At 40.8% G+C, this 18,611-nt stretch overlaps 1 protein-coding gene across 1 annotated transcript in view; it reads right to left on the bottom strand.

Moving 5' to 3' along the window:
- LOC137779784 (ryanodine receptor 2-like) overlaps positions 1 to 18,611 on the bottom strand; it is a 60,351-nt gene that overhangs the window by 16,702 nt on the left and 25,038 nt on the right. The window contains exons 46-77 of the mRNA XM_068567973.1: positions 18,080 to 18,266; positions 16,913 to 17,021; positions 15,813 to 15,933; positions 15,335 to 15,504; positions 14,702 to 14,922; positions 13,988 to 14,078; positions 13,741 to 13,881; positions 11,767 to 11,930; positions 11,420 to 11,498; positions 11,090 to 11,179; positions 10,696 to 10,833; positions 10,479 to 10,556; positions 10,033 to 10,108; positions 9,783 to 9,906; positions 9,060 to 9,175; positions 8,579 to 8,643; positions 7,525 to 7,637; positions 7,273 to 7,322; positions 6,962 to 7,022; positions 6,332 to 6,579; positions 5,845 to 5,926; positions 5,109 to 5,239; positions 4,648 to 4,968; positions 4,301 to 4,538; positions 3,899 to 3,986; positions 3,679 to 3,786; positions 3,378 to 3,539; positions 3,139 to 3,201; positions 2,289 to 2,417; positions 1,440 to 1,552; positions 1,036 to 1,132; positions 505 to 635 (exon numbers count right to left, since the gene is read on the bottom strand). Of these exons, the coding sequence (XP_068424074.1) occupies positions 505 to 635; positions 1,036 to 1,132; positions 1,440 to 1,552; positions 2,289 to 2,417; positions 3,139 to 3,201; positions 3,378 to 3,539; positions 3,679 to 3,786; positions 3,899 to 3,986; positions 4,301 to 4,538; positions 4,648 to 4,968; positions 5,109 to 5,239; positions 5,845 to 5,926; positions 6,332 to 6,579; positions 6,962 to 7,022; positions 7,273 to 7,322; positions 7,525 to 7,637; positions 8,579 to 8,643; positions 9,060 to 9,175; positions 9,783 to 9,906; positions 10,033 to 10,108; positions 10,479 to 10,556; positions 10,696 to 10,833; positions 11,090 to 11,179; positions 11,420 to 11,498; positions 11,767 to 11,930; positions 13,741 to 13,881; positions 13,988 to 14,078; positions 14,702 to 14,922; positions 15,335 to 15,504; positions 15,813 to 15,933; positions 16,913 to 17,021; positions 18,080 to 18,266 (4,105 nt within the window). The remainder of the gene's footprint in view (positions 1 to 504; positions 636 to 1,035; positions 1,133 to 1,439; positions 1,553 to 2,288; positions 2,418 to 3,138; positions 3,202 to 3,377; positions 3,540 to 3,678; positions 3,787 to 3,898; positions 3,987 to 4,300; positions 4,539 to 4,647; positions 4,969 to 5,108; positions 5,240 to 5,844; positions 5,927 to 6,331; positions 6,580 to 6,961; positions 7,023 to 7,272; positions 7,323 to 7,524; positions 7,638 to 8,578; positions 8,644 to 9,059; positions 9,176 to 9,782; positions 9,907 to 10,032; positions 10,109 to 10,478; positions 10,557 to 10,695; positions 10,834 to 11,089; positions 11,180 to 11,419; positions 11,499 to 11,766; positions 11,931 to 13,740; positions 13,882 to 13,987; positions 14,079 to 14,701; positions 14,923 to 15,334; positions 15,505 to 15,812; positions 15,934 to 16,912; positions 17,022 to 18,079; positions 18,267 to 18,611) is intronic.

The raw sequence follows: 18,611 nt of genomic DNA, 5'->3' as shown, positions 1-18,611 counted from the left end.
GCTGCGTGGTAGTGCCCATTTTTATTGACCAGAACAGAACACCTGGAACCTGGTTGATTTGGTTACATCTCAGCAGGGAGTGCACAGGTGCCCTCCCACTCCTAATGTCTTCACAGAGAGGCGGAGAGAAAGCCATAATTTAATAATTTGCTCTCAGAGGGCATGCAAGTCTCTGCAGGAATATCATGAGAATATCGTAGCGTAACCTTAATGGGATTGGTGGACCGAATCATGCATGACTAAAAAGAGTCCGACCCATGGAACAAACATTTCTGCAGGGTGAACCAACAAAGAATTGAAACAGATTACAGATGTCAGGTTTTCAGAAAGCAACAGCCACAGATGTCAGACTGAAAGAAATCCCTTCTAAAAAATGTAATATTGATGCTCTTAGTGATGGGTTGAATAAGTAATAGAAGTAGAAAAGGAGTTTTTTTCTGCATGTGATCTTTTAGAATATACACACATACAAGTGCACACACACACACATACACACACACACACTTCCTTTCCATCAGCGCGCTTCGACTGAAGTGTGTAATGAGTTGGAGGAGGGGATCGATTGGTTTGTCACTTTCTTCCACATTCTTTATTCGCTCTTTGTCACCTCCAAACAGCTCCGTCACTCCTCCCTTCTGCAGTCCAGAAAGAGTAAATGGTTGGTGACTCATGTTTACACCCAGCATGTTAGCATTCTGCCACACACACACACACACACACATGGTAATACACATAACATGAGCACGTTCATGTGCACAGACTAAAACATTTGTATTGGTGCTTTGGTCTTGGAGGTACTATATTGTAGAGTAATCGTTATAGGGCGCATTAACTAATGAACAAATATATATCAAAAGAACGTATGGGGCATATTTGAGATGCATTCACACATAGGATTAAACAATCAGAGTTATAGATGGAAAAGTAGTGTGTGTCTCTCACCTGATCATAATTCAACATATGGGCCTGTCTTAACTTTTGTATGTTACAGAATTGTTTTTAAACTCCTGACGTCAATATGTATTTTCGACTCACAGCCAAATCCTCCACAAGCTTCTCCTCAAAGTTGTGGTCCTCAGCTGATATCCAGGATTTATTGTAGCCTTGGAGGAACAGGTTGACAGCTCTGTGCCTGGGGAGGAAGAGGAAAGGGTGAGGAGACAACAAGAGATTAGCATATGCATACACAAATGTAAATAAGAGATTGAAAAAAAGGCAGCCCAGAAGGACAGTATTACAATATAAAAGAGCTATGATTAGAACAATTATTGCTCATTCATTAAAGCCTCTTATGGCTATACGAGGTGAGGATTTGAGCATCCACTCGAGAGTAAAGAGTGTTACACCACAACTATAATTCACAAGGCACAAACATAACATACTGTGCTTATACCACAGTATTTGTATATGCTAATGCTATTGTAATCATGTGTTTGTACCTGGGTAAGTTGTAGAGGGGAGCCATCCTCAGGCAGGCCACCACTGCTCGTTTCCTTTGTTTGGATAAGACTTTGTGCCACGCAGGTTTTTTACTTCTCTGCGGATGCTCCACCTGAACCCACAGCCAAAGATAAACAAAGATGTTGCATGGATAATGAAACAAGGTAGACACATGAACCTCCAATGGACCCCAAGAGATTTCATAGATAGTTGTTGTAGAGGTTCATCCTCATATATTTTTCTTGCATTTTTCACGCAGTAGCACTGCAGGCATCACTTTTATCAATGTAATATACTCAAAATAAATTAGTGTTTGGAATAACACACCGATGTTTCTTAGGCCCCAGGCTTTGTAATATAACCCAGCTGATAAGGAGGTAAATCCTAACTTGTATAAACAGCTCTTGGAAATGATGATGATGGCAGAGAAAAAACCATTCGCCAACACATTGTATGACATGGGACATGTCAATATGTCTTCTGTAAAAAAAAAAAAAAAAAGAGCTTACAATCGTCAAAACTATAATCAGTGAATATAACTTATTGGTGAAGTAACACCTGTCTTGTGGTTGTATGCTTCCATTTAGTAGACATTTGTGTGTAACTGTCATAATCTGCACATCAATTCTCGAGAAATGGCCAGAAAGGTATTTAGTGAGGTCTCGGATACCATTGACCTCCAAATTCTAATCATCTCTGAGTGGACGTTTATGCCAAAGTCCCTCCTGGCCTTCCTGAGATATCGCTTTCACGAGAATGGACCAGACAGACAACCTAGAAACATCCAGCCACAGCTGCCACAGGCATACAAATCTGAAAATGTTTTTTCTATGGACTCAAAAGCTCACCTGATCCAGGTAGTAAAGGACTTGAGCTACTTCCAGAATCCTGTTTACAGTCTGTTGGGCGTCGGGGAAGACCCCGAGCTGGCTCCGGTGTTCTGCATGAAGGGTTTCCTGCTGCAAACAGTCTGATGCCTGAAAAGAGAGGAAGAAAGAATGGGACATTTACATCGTTGGGCTTCTTTCTTTCTTTCGTTTCTCAACCATTAAATATTCTGCTGGAGAGCTGCCACGTTAAGGGAAGAAAATGTCCAATGGCAATGAGAAAAGAGAATTCAGAGCGAGCACCTTCAAAACACATGCAATTGGAAATGTGTACCCAAATAAACAAGTTGAAACATTCTTCATTTCCCTTCAATGTCTTGGCTTGAATTCTTATATGAATCACGACAACAATGGAGCCCATTTCACTGCGACTACAACTGATTCTCTCAACCAATAGTCTCAAATGTTTACTGAAAACGTTTCTTTATGGTAATGACGAGTCAGAATTTATGCTTTCATCACTTACTTATGAATAAACATATTGATCATGCATATTCTGAACAATATTGTTTGTGTCACTTTGATGTCTCTGGTGAACAACGAGTAACTAAAAAAAACAAAACAGAATATGATTGAACAGACTATGAGAGCATTCTTCAGTTTAATTTACCTCACACTTGATGCCTTCCACAAATTAAAAGTCGCCCGCACTCAGGCGTTGCAATGAATATGCAGAATGTAGAGACATCTACCTTCAATCAATAAATGAATAAATACTTGTTTCTTTTTCCTTTATTTTTGAAGTCGAAGGATCTTGTCTTGCATTTGTGTGCAAACACAAATAAATGAAAGCCCCAGTGACAGCCTTTACCTGATACTGAAGATTTATAAGACAATTGGAAATGTTTTCTCGAATCTCATCCCGAGTGTTCTTCTGTGAAAAGAAAAGAATGGCCAACATTAAATATATATATGCCAAGGAGATTTTCAGACACTCACCTTCAGTCCGACCACACTACAGTGCAGATTATCATATAAATGCACTCAATAATACATCAAGGGCTTTGTCATCATGAGGACTACATTAACGATGGCACATTTCCAACTGACCTGAGCAAAGCCGCTCTTCGCTAACATGATGAGGCTGTAGTCGCTTGGAAAACAAACCCTGAGTCCCACAGGGAGCAGTCTCTTCATGGAGGCCACAATGAGAGAGGTGTGAGTGGAATAACGATCCCCCTTCCTCTTCATCATCCTCTGCTCATGGTCGAACTGAACATCGAAAAGCCATAAAAATAGATTAACTTTGAGACTTCAACAACAGTTGACAACTTAGTTGTGATTACCATACAACCACTAGTGTCTGGATGTATTGCACTTGCACATCAGTGTAAGCATAATGGCATAAGACCAACGGGTGAATATGGCTGACCTTGGACATTTTGTTGGTGTTGACCAAGAAAGCCAAGTTGTTGATTTCATTTTGAACCACAAAGTTCTGTTCCTCCCACTTGAAATTCTGTTCGAGCAAACAAGGTTGAAGAATTGTTTTTTTGTAGCGTACAATATTCACTTAAATGCACTGAAATGTGAGGAATAAAATTTAAAAAAACACGAGATGTCGTCCTCACATGAGATTTGGCCCAGAATGTAAAGACCTCTGCCACCATGCTGAACAGCTGCTCAGCGTCAGGGTTCAAATCTTTCAGCCAGCTGGCTCTGTGACAAGACAAACCAAAACACATCAGTTGTACTGCCGAGTATATTCATGTAAAGCTTAACATGACATAATAACTTAAATAAACACTCAATGAACTTCAATTGTACTCGCATTGCATCCTCAATGAATTTCTCTTTCACCAATAGTTGTTCCACAAACATTAGTGGAACATTTTGTATCTAAAAAGCCAGATGATGATTACTAGAGGGGGTCAACATAAAATATTGTAAAATACGTTTCTCCAACTTACTCTACAAGCTTTTGGCCTAAAATAAAAACCTTAATTCCCCACATCTTAGGCAGCATGCCTTACCGATTCGAATCCACAAATGGGATGAGGAGTGGATAGAAGGCGTACAGGTCTCGCACCAGCACAGTGAACTTCTCCTGTATCTGCAACTCTGCTTCGGAGGTATCGCACCCTTCTGCTTTCATCTGCTCCTCCTCCAGTAGCACACACTTGGCCCTCTTCCTCAACTTCTCCATCAGTGGCAGGAAGTGGCTGTTTAACAGCTCAGTGCCGGCTTTACAAGTAATCGGCTGGGAAAAAACTGAAAAGATATGGCTTTTAACAGTGTGGAAAAGATTAAAAGGCATAACTGTTGGTGGAAGAAAAGTATATCCAGACAACAATCACAGAATTGCACATGATCACAATACCTGCCAGCTCTTTCATCCAATCTCCCTGGCTAGCTCCCACATGGTTGTGGATGATACGGAGGATGTGGCCAAGAAGGTCACTCGCATGTTGAGGTGTGACAGATGTGCAGATTGGGCCGTCTGGCTGGCCCTCGGGGCCCCAGTACCACCAGCGGGACACGTAGCTGCACAGCATAGGCAAAGTGACCTCCGTGACCTGGATGTAGTGGGCCTGGCGAGTTCCAGCACCAGCGCCTGCCAACTTCTCCACTTCCCCCAGAGCCTGTTCCAGAGAGGGCAGGAGGGGACACATGTCCTCCACCTGATCTGGCAGCCCCAGGTCTGACAGAAACAGATATGGAAAAATAATGCGATGAACACCAGGGAGGAGGTTAAGATGTGGGGGTCAGAGCTATTGAAGAAGACCAAGATTGTACAGGCAACACAGATTAATATCAGTGTGCAGTGTGTTTGCTTATTACCTTCTCTTTGAGCAGCACTCATGCTGTTGTAGATGGAGTATGGGTTGTCTTGGTTTAAGGATGGCTCCAGGAAGCACACAGGAAAAGTCCCAGCCAAGGCTGCAAGACAAGCACCTGCTGCTGGCCTCTGCCTGTATTGGAAGGCTGCATTAGGATGTAGGCATGGAGCTTACTGTCCAAATATTATACAACTCTATGGGTTAGGATTACTAATTTAAATTAACTGGCCAGCTACTTTCTTTACCTCTATCTTACCTTGTCCTTATGAACGTATCCATAGCCTTAATACATACTTGAAAAGGCCCAACAATAATACATTATCAATAAGGGTGAACAATTTGAGAATTTCATTGATTTCTACACACAGCGAACTGAGCTAAAAACAAAACACTTCAGTCACGTTATGGTCACTTTACTCTCTTGGTGCAGTATAAACACATTGTTAACTACTTGTGATCGTGCTCTTGTGGATTATTTTGACTGTTTTTATTACTGTTTCACTGTTTACATATATTAATTACTTCATATTTTACTACTGTCTCTTGCTGCTGTAATCCTGCAATGCTGCAATTTCCCCACTAGGGACAAATAAAAGATTATCTCATCTTACCTGGTACACAAAGTAAGAAGTACAATTGTTTTTAATACAAAATAATGTGAAATAAAAAAAATAATATATATCAGCACAAACTCAATAATATTAAATATCAAAAGGAAATAGCTATAGTGGAAGTACCCCTCCATGTAGATGCTGCTGCTGGTGCCAAGAGCGAGGAGGCTGTTGAGGATCCTGTAACAGGACAGCTGGATACTCCCCACTGGAAAGATAAGGTGATAGATAAAGCTTAGATCCTTGTTCGCTTTCTTTCAGACACCGCAAAGGGCACAAAGCTTACAATCACAGAGAGACAGACGAGCTGTATGGCTGCTGATTCAAGTAATGAATGATTCCCGGAAGATCAGGGTATTAGAGAAGGAGACAATATGCTCCTGCTGCTCTGTGGCCATCACTGAGACACTTAATGAGAGCTGGTTTCAAAGATGAAGAAGGTAAGAGTTTGAGGGGAAATCCCTGTGAGTGATTTCAAGGATGTGGAAACCAGCTGTTCATCCAGCTTTATAGCATATAGAGGGAAGAGGGTGAGACTACGGCTTGAATATGAACTACTGGTACAGGAAGGTATGTGAACACATTCCATTTGTAATTGTAAAGACTTCCTTACCCAGCAGGTCCACGCCATAGTTTTGGTTGCCGAGATGCTGAAAGAGGGAAGTGAGTGTGGGAAGGAGAACTGCGGTTGTGAAGCCGAGAACCTTGGCTACTCCTCTAGCCGATTGATTCCTACTCTGAGGTAAACAGACCAAAGTCACAGACAGGTTTTCCACAGTCATCTCCAGATCAGTGGCGGCGGCCTCAAAGAATGAATGCAGAGATGCTTGGATGGACTCCGGGGCTAAATTCATCAATGCCCTGAGGCCAAAAGAGGAGAAAATGGCAGTTCAGGGTTCTGCGACAAGCAAAAATGTAAGTATTTAGACTCGTTAAATGGAACATTTAGAAAATAAAAGGTTGCATGGACTAAAACAGTTGCCAATCTCTCCACAAGACAAGTCAAAATGACATCAATCTTTGCTCAGCGTGGATTCTACTACATCATGCTTTAGTTTAGAGACATTGTCCTCAAGGAGTAAAAGTGATATCGAAAACAATTAGATAGCATCGGTAGCTCAATTACACCCGTCATCTCATCCCCCGACACGCCGGTGTGACACTGATGTGATACTGACGTGACCGCAGGCAGAGCAAGAAAGATCGATTCAGGCCGAGTGAGGCGGTAGTGTCATCTAGCTACCTGGCATCCAGCGCCCGAGACAAAACATGGAGGCAGCTTGCAACTGATGAGACCTCGTTTCCTGGAAAAACACACACACACACACACACACACACACACACACACACACACACACACACACACACACACACACACTAAATCCAGGACTTCAGTACACACAGACAAAAATAAAGTAAAATACAGAACATGCATCAATCACAATGAATTGGAATCTTACACAATAGCATCTTAAAGAGCAAACCAATCAACTAAAAAAAGAACAAGTGCAACAATTGCTGTGTGAATGAGCTTTATTCCCACGCCATCCTTACCAAAGAGTGAAATCCTGTGTCTTACCAGAGCTGCTAGCTTACAAAAGAGGCTGAAGGTGAGGAGAAAAGAAAAGCGCAGTAATGAGAAGAGAAACATTCTCAGAAAAATGAGGCTTCCTCTGTTAAATTTTTTTTTTTTTGATTATCCTCCAAAACACGACTGAGGAATTGTTCCATCACAAGACAAAGAGCAAGAGCACAAGAAATACTTCCATTGTAATCAGCACAGCATGTGTTTTGTGTGCGACATACCTCGCAATCATCTCCTTTTCCTTTTTTGTCGCATAGCTTCTCGAGCAGAGAGAAGTGGACAGAAAATACAGACAGTGGCTCTTCACAAATTGTTCCAAAAGAGGAAGGATAACCTGTGGAAAAGAGTAATGGACACATTTATTATGCGCATTCCTCTTAAATTACTAAATTAATTCCTAAACGACTACTGTAGCTTCAAGGTTGTGTTTTTAAAAAAAGTGTTTGCATTATATATATATATAAATATATATATTCTGTGCCTGTTTGTCCCGATGCCTCATTGAAGCAACATCCCACACGCTGAGAAAAAATATAGAATTCAAAAACACATTTGTTATGACCGCACCATTGCATCAAATAGATCTCTGGAAGTACTTTCGTTCCCCCACATGTTGATTCAAAACATTTCCCCTTAATTCAGACGATTCGAAAGCCTTTTGATCATGACCAGAATGTAAAAAAGTTAGTCTAAGCAGCGTCTGCCTGTTTCTCATGCACTTGTAATGACGGGCTCAACAGGGACCCGTGGGGAGATGGAGTTTAACATTTTTCACTTTAATAGCTTTTCTTATGAAGCACGACCAATTCACAGACAGACAGACGTGCACGGTTGTGTGAGTGTGTGGTTTGAGTGGGAGATGTAGGGTGTAAAGATCTGAGGCATGAATGTTGATGGTATTGGCTGACTGGGTCTGACTTAGTGGGTCCCATCAATGAAAAACAAAGCCTTTTGATTCGCTGCCTCCTTAGAGGCAGAACTGTGTGGGAAGCTTTAATCAGTGTCCCGATGGCAATCGACACGCCCACATGGATTTCCAAAATGGTTAAATAAATTACACCGCCACAAAGGGTTTTACTTAGAGGGGTTGCCCACGGCAACCATCTAACAAAACTAATTAGATGACGTGAATGAAAAAAAAAAAGGGCTACGGGAAGGGTAGAAAATGACATTGGAAAAAAATTCAATTGGAAGGGACTAAAGTCAATGTTACAGATTCAATGTCAGGCATAAGATTTCAACTGTGTTTAGATATTCATTTGATCAGAGGCAAACCTTGGGAAAAAAATGAATTGCTTGCTGGTGTGGAGAGTTCTCTCCTTTAGACATCTGTCCTCTGGCTTGCATCACCTCTGGAGAGAAAAGCACAACGAAATGAAAAAAAAAAAAAATCAAAGATTTAAACTACGATGAAACAACAAACAAAACGGAGCGATAGAGACAGTACAAGTCTCTCGATCTGATTTTCTCCTCAGACACAGCAGTTCACGTAGCAAGGCCTTGGCGTGCGCCGCTTTCCGATGGTTCGAATCCAAACTACCCTGAGGCAGACTCGTTGAACGTAAACGCAAGAGACTGCTGGCCATTATTGATATAATGTGGAGATCCAACTCCCAGTTATAGATTCAAAATCTTACAGTTTCAGGCATATAACGTACTCATACCTTTGGGATGTATAACGTTAAAGTTCTTTTATGTATTTATTGTCCTTGATTTTTGTTTTTGGCCTCAATATTCATGAGCACTGTCATCTTACCCAGCTCCAAGATGTGCTCTTGGGCGTCCTCTGTGTGAGACAGCAGCCGCTGAAGGAGAGTGTAGCCAAAGCAGTTGGCCGTGGCTGGGAAGTCTATCTCCACCGTCTTCCGATCCCTGTCGAGGAAGTAAAGTCAAACAGGGAAAATTAACTCTTCATTATTGTAAAATCTGAACAGGGTTCATACACATATTGGAATGGATTTCCATGGCTTTTCCATTTTAAACTTTAAACCAAATTTCCATGACCAAACATTTTGTGAAATCTCGGTGTATACTTGAAAAAGTGGGGAAATGTAGTATTTAAACTAACAATTCGAATTCAAAAGCCTACAGTATATCTTAAATGACACAAATGAATGAGAGACAGTAGTTTGATTAAAAGAAGGAACATTTATGGATGAATAAAAAAAAAAAAAGACACAAAATATAAAAGATATAACAATATTGCACAAAAATATGATAATAGTATTTTAAGATTCCATGACTTTCGCAGGTTTTCCATGACCGTATGAACCTTGCTGGACATTTAATATCCTTAATATTGCCTGCACAGCACTGTAAAATGTCAAATGGAACGCCTGACTTGCCTCCCACCTCATACACACACACACACACACACACACACACACACACACACACACACACACACACACACACACACACACACACACACACACACACACATTACCCTTTTGCAATCACATGCTCGTTCTGTGCTCACCTCCACACTGTGTAGCCATTGAGCTGAAGGAACTTGAGGATATCCTTTGCTCTTTCTCTGAATTTGCTCTTCTCCTTGGCAGTCAGGGTGTCGTAAGGTGCCAGCATTGAGTGGCCACCCCTACCTGCGAGCATAAGTGGGTCAAATGCGTTGCAATTTTGTTAACTATTGTTTCCCCACGACGAGAAAAAGAGAAGGAGAGGATTTGAGGAAATATAGCAGAATAGTTGTTGACCGCATGGCATGGTACCTTTACTCTCAAGTTCACATTTCTTCCTCTTAGCCCAGGCGTTGTGGTAGTTTTCAGCCAACTGTTCAGCCATAGCCTACAGCAACAAGAAGAAAAATGTTAAATCTATTTTCTGTCTGGTCGTGGCTCATCATACTCCACTCTCAAAGCAGGAGGGACGCCCAGGCCGCTTCAACAACAAGGAAACTATTTTTGTCCAGGACCCTATCAAGGAGTCCTGTATCCCAAATATGATGACGCAGTACTCCAAACATGTTAGCAATGGGAGATGATTTCTCTTTTTGAGATGCTTATATGATATCTGACAACTCACAACTGCAGCCCAGATTAAATGCAATATAAGATTTCCTGATTAAACAACATTAGCAAAAAGGCCAGTGTTACGACCTGTGCAGATTGTGTGCCAGAAAAAATTGTAAGTACTTTGCGTAGGCAGCATTACTCACACACTGGTCCCATGATAAGGTGATGCTGCTCATGTCCATAGGTTTGGGGCTGAAGGTCGATGCTCCTTCAAAAGACAGCTAGGACAAAATTATTCAGTTCTTAAAAAACTTTTGAAAGCCAGTACGGAGAAGTTAAGTTGTGAATGGTGAAACTTTTGATAGAACAGACACGTTTGGTGCCCAGAGAGGAAGTGAAAGAGCTTTTGAGTACACATACCTGTCCAGACTGGGACACAGTGCGTGTACAGGTCTGCGGGCCGAATGCATCTCCTTCTTTGGTTCTCTTGATGGTCCATCCGAAGGCCAGCATGCTCTTTAGTGTTTCTTTAATTGCCCAGCGGTATGCCTCCTTCTCCTGAAATAGGTGAAATATACTCTTCGTATAAAACCACACTTTATAAGTCAGGGAAGGACAGCAGGAACGCAAAACATGATCAAATTCTAAAAACTTCAAAAGAAGTCTGTTGTCCACTCCATCCACCGCGGACCACGAACAGAGGCATTTTAATCTTTTATATTACACACACCGCATTGAGCTGCAAAGTGCCTCTGGGATTTCTCAGTTCACTGCTTTTCATTTTCTTTCTCTTTTCTTTGACTTCTCACTCTACCTTCTCAGCCACAGCCCTGTATGGCTTTAGGAGAGGGTGAACCTTGGTGTTCTCACAGAGCTGCTCCCCATGAACCCAGCCATTGGCAAACTGACAGAGATAATACACAGATTCAGTAAAAAAAAAAAAAGAATCCCACGTTAGAAAATATGCAAACGTCATATTAGCTCGAGCACACAACACAGGCAGATGTTTTGACACTTTCAGACAGAGAACATCTCGTAAATGTAACTTAAGTGGTTCAGTCCTGGCCAAGATATCACAAAACAACTCTACTGTGTCCTCTTTAACAGGCCATTCAGATTTAAAGAACAACTGTTGTGGCATTACCTTGTCCAGTGACCACTTCTCGTGAGTATGCTCTGCATACTTGTTAACTACAAACTCCAGTCTCTCTGGCACTGACACACTAGAGCGGGGAAATTAAAAAATACATAATTTAGCTCTATAGCGCAGTAACACTTTTAGATACACCTGCAGATAACCAATGGACATTTTGATCTAGAGCATTTAAAAATACATTTTCATTTCCACTCGTCTTTCAATATGACACTTTGTCCAAGAGTTAATTCTGTCAAACAAATTACCGCTTCCTTTTCCCCTGGGGCTGAACATGTCATCCAGAATCAAAGTATTCTTTATCCATAATCAATAGATATCCCTGGTAGGGATCTTACCTGGAGGTATCTACAGGCCGGGGGTCAAAGTGTCCTTCTGTGTCCATCGAGGCGTTTCTCTCCGTGTGGGACACACAGCTTGAGTCCATGTGGTCAGGCGGCAGAGCCATGGCCACTGCAGCCAGGCACTGGACAGACAGCCTGAACAACTGAGCCTCGTAGGCCTGTACAGTTACAGAGGGAACATTATATTGGAGGAGGGAAACAAGAAAAAGAGACAGCATGGGACATGATAAGATTGGGCCGAGAGAAGCCGGGCAATAATGTAAAATTTGATAAATAATACGAAGATCAAATATATGGAAATCAGTGTTTCCTCCTTTATCTGTAAAATAGCAATTTCACAAAGAGGGAACGACACGTCATCAATATGATTGATTTGTTGGCTCCGTGTGATTCGGGACAGAATGCACGGTTCAATTTTTGCACCTTTTTTTAAATTGCCGATCTTTTTAAGTGCTGTCATTATGTTTATATGCACACATGAAACTGGGTGATTTGAAACAAATATGGCTTATTTGAAAAAACATTCGATTGCAGGACGCGCACTTACTACTTCTCTACAATTGGTTAATGTGGGTTAAGTCGGATTTGGGAGCTTTGCAACAACAACGTGTGTCCTTATTAAGGTTTTTACTTTGAGCATGTGTCTGAATTTGACAAAGAGATCACTATTCAGCTGAAGAAACAAGCAATTTAATAACACATTCTATTCAAGTGTTTGTATTGATAAGTGCTGCAGAAATACTTTGGCTTGAAAAAACCCTGATAGGAACCTAGTTCAGTGGCCAAGAAATTACAGTTCTCTAACTGAAATATAACTGAGTGATCCCTCAAGTATCTTGTTTGCATGATGTCTGAGGAATCAGCCAATAATAACAAGCTTAATGAAATTATTGTAAAGATAATGTATGAAACAAGCAGGAACAAATGAATCAAAAAAAGATACCTCACAAAATGTTCAACTGGTTTAACATTTTACTTGTTGCAGTAACTTAAGTTAAGTTTGTTTTAGTTGCAGCTAATCTACAATAAGCAAAGCACTATATATGGAGTAGCTCATATCCTGGAAGCCTTATCTACACTTTACACCCTGTAATACTTCTCTGAAGAGATTCTTCTGTGCATTGTTGACTCAGTTTCTGTAGCTGTTTGATGTGGGTTACAAGAAAGCCCAGAATTATTTTTCATATTTCATGTTCTCCATCTGTCGGCTAAGTATCATTTCAGAAATCTGCTGGTACCGGCATGCAGACAACTGAGGAGAGATTCTCACGATTCCAATAAATCTGTTCCCGGGTTGGATGTTTCATACCAGGACATGGAAAACTTTTTCTTAATCTCAAGTGTGTTTTATCTCCCTCCACACAAGTTATTCTAGAAGTTTACTAGTAGAGAAAATTAAACACAGGTTTTTGGCATTTCTCCTGAACTTAATGGAGGATAGGGAGGGAAAAGGCGATAAATCAATGGTAGGATAACAGCCAAAATATCAAACGTTTATCCTTTTTCTGACATTTCTCTGGTGCTCGATGAAAATATCCACCTCTAAAACGAATATTCTCTGTATGTAGTGTATGTCTGTGTATGTATGTCCTTTGCATATCTCGAGATATCTCTGATCTACTTCCCACTTGGCGACAGAATTTCTGGGCTCCCGAGGATGTGCAGTGAGAGTTGTTGCAATATTCAGTATCAATCTAACTTTGAATAAACAAGCAAACAACACTCAGAGGGGAGGAGTTTCAGCACTTGGCGGACTAGTCTAGCATGTCGTCCGCAGTGAGCCTTTACAGGTCGCAGCCACTGACTGCAGTTTACTCTTGCTGCTGGAGATACTGGACGAAGACATTGCAGCTGAACTCTACCGAGGGCCAAGCAATCCGTCCCAAAAAAGGGGCTTTGCACTAGTTCTTCCAAGTGTACATACGCCCAATGTGATTTTGAGGTTGACACATATTCAATATGGTTTACCTTCTTCGCCAGGGCATTAAACACGCCCCAGAACAACTTTCTGGACAGGTGGAGCTCCTCTTCAGAGGCCAAACCGTGGTCACCCGGCTCTCCAGCTAGTGAGTAATACTTCCACCTCTGCTCGTAGTGACCGGTCAAGAGCTGGTTGATGAAAGTATTGAGCAAATACAAAAGCAGTTTTAACTTGGTGTACAATTGTATATTTTCACATACATATTTTAGTAAACTGTATTTTCTTTGTATCCACCTTTAAAGGCATCTTGCTGTTTTCTGTGAGATGAGGAACATCGAAGACAAGACGTCGAAGAAGAGGCTGCACCATAGATGGTTGGAGTTCACTGAGGACACCAATGAGGGCAAAATGTGTCACAGATGAGCAGATACAAATAACATCCACCAACACACACACACACACACACACACACACACACACACACACACACACACACACACACAGATGCACACACACAGATGAATGATGTTATGACTAATTATCATGTCTCCGGAAAATGTTGCATATAATTTAGAAGATGCCACGGGCAAGATCCAATTAGTTTGTTAATATTTTTGATTGACTTTGGTAAATAACATCTAAACTGGGCAAAACAGGCTTTATAGTGATTCAATTAGTGGGAACAAGGGTGCAATTGTGTGTTTGCATCAATAATTTGTTACTGTGTCTCTCTGCTTCTCAACGTATGAGTTGGTCAAAATAAAAAATGCAGTCAAGTCAGTCCACACAGGAATCTAACGGCGCAATAATGTATAAATTACAAATGGCACACCACATAAGACACAGCTTCCAAAGAGAACATTGTCGCATAACACATATAAACTATTAGCAACTTGATGAAAAATCTATATCCTATCTGCAGTTAGCAACAAATCTTTACAATAACAACGAGCAGAAGGGAGAACCCGAACCAGGTTGCTTCATCATACCAAGAAAAAAGCTCTATACCTGCACACAGCTAGCAAACATTCTTCAATAGTGTCTCTTTGAGCCTTGGTCAAGCTGAGAGCCCTGGACAGGTTGTAAATGGCCTGGATTAGAGAATCCACCAGCGAAGCATGGTCCTCTAAAGGGCAAAGCAGCGCTGAACACTTTGTGAGCAGGGGAAGAACAGATGTGCATAAATATCTGTTGAGGGCCAGGGCCATATCGGTGGATCCTAATTCAGCCTGCAAGGACAAAGACAGGTTACAATTACAGAGTCCAAACAACCAAGAATAGCAAAACATGTCCTCAAATTTAACATTAATATATCTTAAGAATAATCTACTTTTACCAGGCATACTATTAAGTTTCATTAAGAAGAAAACCCATTAATTCATTAGAGTAAATCTTGATTTTGTAAAAATGTTCACATTCAAATTGAGAAAACAATGTGTCATTCATTTAAGTCAGCCAGGAGTGTTCAACAATCTCAGTAGTGTTATGACATGGTACAGTAAATTGGGAGAGAAGTGGATATGCTTCATGGTGACAGGGTCAGCTCGGGTTAATGAGAAGTCACAAGTCACTCCTACAGTGTGTAACTGGGTCTGTTGAGCAGCTGAACAGGGGAAAGAAAACACAACTTTTCCTGCTCACAGTGTCAAGAGAGACCGCTGCTTGGAGGTCAGGCAGAAAGCCAACTTCTAGTAGGTGGAGGAGAAAGTTCTGGTTCTCAATGCCGTAAACCCGGTCCAGGAAAAGAAGCACTGCTGCCTTGTGGTCTGGGCAGAACACTGTAGACTGGTCAGGCTCAACCGCCAGACCATCTGGACAGACAAATAAAAGCAAACATTAGATGCTAAGACCAAAGGTCATATTGACAAATATGTATTATACATTGATCTATATACTATGGGAGCAGATCACTTTGTGTGGCTCAGGATCCTCTCGTCCAGAGGGTTAGGGTGCATAACAGGAGAGTAAAACAAACCCTGTAACTACAAACATCTCACAGTGGGGCTTTAGAATATCACTTAAAAAGCAATTATAGCAAACGAGCCAAGTTTCCGTGCAATTACTAAATACAAGAGGATGTTTTGTAGCACTGAATGATTGGCTGATTGGCTCATTTGACCTTGAGACACTGAGGGGATTTGAAAGGAGATGCTGATGACTCCCTCAAGGTCCTGAATGGGGACGAGCGATCTCAGAATGGCTCTGATCCGGATGGCTTCTCCTTTGCCTTGATGAATCAACTGGACAACAATTGAGAACAGAGCACTCTTAGTGGTCAGTCATTTACAGCTTACAATGGATTCATTTAAACATTGTCTGATGATACTGTAAAAAATAAGACATTCTTATGTATATACTGTATATTGTATTAATTGGTATCATCAGTGTAAGTATCTTTATTAGGATGAGTTGAAGCCTATTTTGCAGAACAAATGTAATTTGTGTCAAGTTAAGAAACTATGTTGGGACTTTTTTAATTGTATTTTTTTCCTGATAATTGTGTATTAACTCTTGCTGGTTCACTTCTACTAGTTTCTGTTCTTTTGTCTTTTGAAACATTTCTTTTGTTTTTTACGATTTTGTTTGCATTCATCTTTTAAAGTACTAATTGCATTTCTAGACTTCTGACAGCCTTTGTGTGTTTGAACAATGCAACACAACAATTGTCGTTGTTTTGTTTTGCCTGTAAACTTCAATGCCACTGTGATACACAAAAATAATTTAATCCTTTCAAAAGGCTTTTTTTTCAACAGGCCCTTGTGCTGACAGTCAGGTACACATGTGGCCGAGTGTGTAATAAAATATAATTAAGTCAATTACTCTGTCAATATCCAGTAAACAGAACCAGAGTTCAAAGTTCACAGAAAATTGGATGACAACATACATGATAATAAGTATTATTAATGATCATAGAGTCTTTAATATCCTCTACATTCAGTGCATATTAATACAGTATGGTCCATGCTGTGGAGTTTATTCAAATAACACAGTTATCATTGGTATTGAAGCATTATATATTATGACATCAAATGAACAGTTAAATGTGCTCAGTTTTATATCTAACCATAAAGAGTATGAGGGCCTGTCCTTTTTTTTATCTTCCTTTGGCTCATTTTGACTCCTTAAAAGTCTTTTTTTAGAGTTTCTTCATTAAGCTTTACTGCTTGAGACATCTGGTAATAATGCAAACGGGCTTCTGAAAGCTGGAAAAACACTCACATGCATTTCTGGAGCGCAGCGGCCCAGCATGTCGATAAGGGCCGAGTAGAAGGTCATGATGGCGTGCCCCATGTGAATGAGGTCGTCATCATTGTCCTGGACAACGTCTCTGTAACCGGGGACAATCATCGTCCAAAATATATCATCAATCATCATTTTTAATAGAATCAAATGATTGATTATTCCTCAACAAAGCAGCCCGTTAGAAAGATAAGATACGATCTTTCCTCCTCATTTCTAATGACCTCAATATTTATTTAAAATTCTGACAATGAAAAGAAGTGCAGAGAGATAAGTGGTCAGCTCCTACTCTACATAAATCCTGAATTAAGCAGCTTAAAAATAATCAGTGTCATTAAACTGTTCCACTGTTGTACATAGCTTATTTAACCTCTATTTAGCAAGGGAAGGTTGGCTGAACACAGATGCTGCATTCCAGCCAAGAACTGCTCCAAAAAGCCTGAGAGAAAATGAATCCTGGGACTTATTATGATTGGGCATATAAACAAAGAGCGAAACAGGCTTATACCCAATACAATGCTGTACTACATTTATGTTATCATTTAATGCTGTTTACAGAAAGCGTAGCTTTCAGATAACATCTTTATCCAGATACAACATCTTTTGACGCTGGAAAATAAGATGCGATGCACTAAAACTGTCTGTGGTCTGACCAACTGCAGAGTTCAAAACCAGTGTCGCCATCTTGTTTTTTTGGAACCAGCAGTGACCAGAGAGGGTGGAGATAAGTAGAATTGAAGGTTCCAATGTTACTAAATGTTAGAATCAACTTTCATGAACTGAAAGCACAATGTGAAAGGGTTAAAGCTATAAGACAATAACACGGAAAAGTCCCAAACCGGACAAAACTGTAGTCGTGAATTGTGAATCACAAGGTAGCCCTAAGCACACTCTGCTTCATTGTCGATTTTACTCAAAATTGGACCATCATTTACTAAATGCACATCATGAATTATTGAGGAAAACTTCAATGTAGCAATTGAGACCATAAATCATGTTTACAATGTTTACTGAGGTAATAAATCGACTTAGATGAGGGGGTCATTATTTCGTGGACGCCCCCCGATGGCCAGTAAACAGAATAAACCGGAACCGGGAGGTTAGCCCTTATTAGCACACACACGAGACTCAACATCTCACACTGACAGTGTTCTGTTGGACTGGTGGGTGGTGCGAGGTCCGTCCATAGAAGGGTCCTCTGAGATCTGGATGGCTTCCTTCATGGCTGCCAAGAGGCCATTTCCCTCATCGCCTCGCAGGGCAGGGCCAAAACACTCAGGCCGACGAATCAGCAACCTCAACACCACGTAAGCGTTCTCCTCTACGCTCTCGCCTGTGGTTAAGAAACAAACCAAGATAATCAATAGAATATTAATTCCCAAGTCCCTATATGTACAGCTTTAAGGCATGTACAGAAAAGAGCAACAACAACAAAAAACACGAAAGGCACTTAGTTTAGTATTCCAGACATTTGGCTGAACTGTCAGCACCCTGAAGGACAATTTTAACTGAAGCTTTCTGGGCACCGCTTCACAGTCAGAAAAATCAATAGTAGAGGAACCAGATAGTTAATTACCTCTATTGCAAATAGCTTACTTAATTGGAAGCCTGACATGAAGCAGCCTCCTGTACCTTTTTATCTTTGTATGTGGATGATGCTATTGTAGCAGCGAATCTC

This window comes from Clinocottus analis, unplaced genomic scaffold, assembly GCF_023055335.1.
Source record: "Clinocottus analis isolate CAN_PGR_092001 unplaced genomic scaffold, fCliAna1.0.p SCAF_8, whole genome shotgun sequence".
Classification (NCBI taxonomy): domain Eukaryota; kingdom Metazoa; phylum Chordata; class Actinopteri; order Perciformes; family Cottidae; genus Clinocottus; species Clinocottus analis.
The sequence above is the reverse complement of the archived record's forward strand: the minus strand, read 5'-3'. Positions and strand labels throughout refer to the sequence as shown.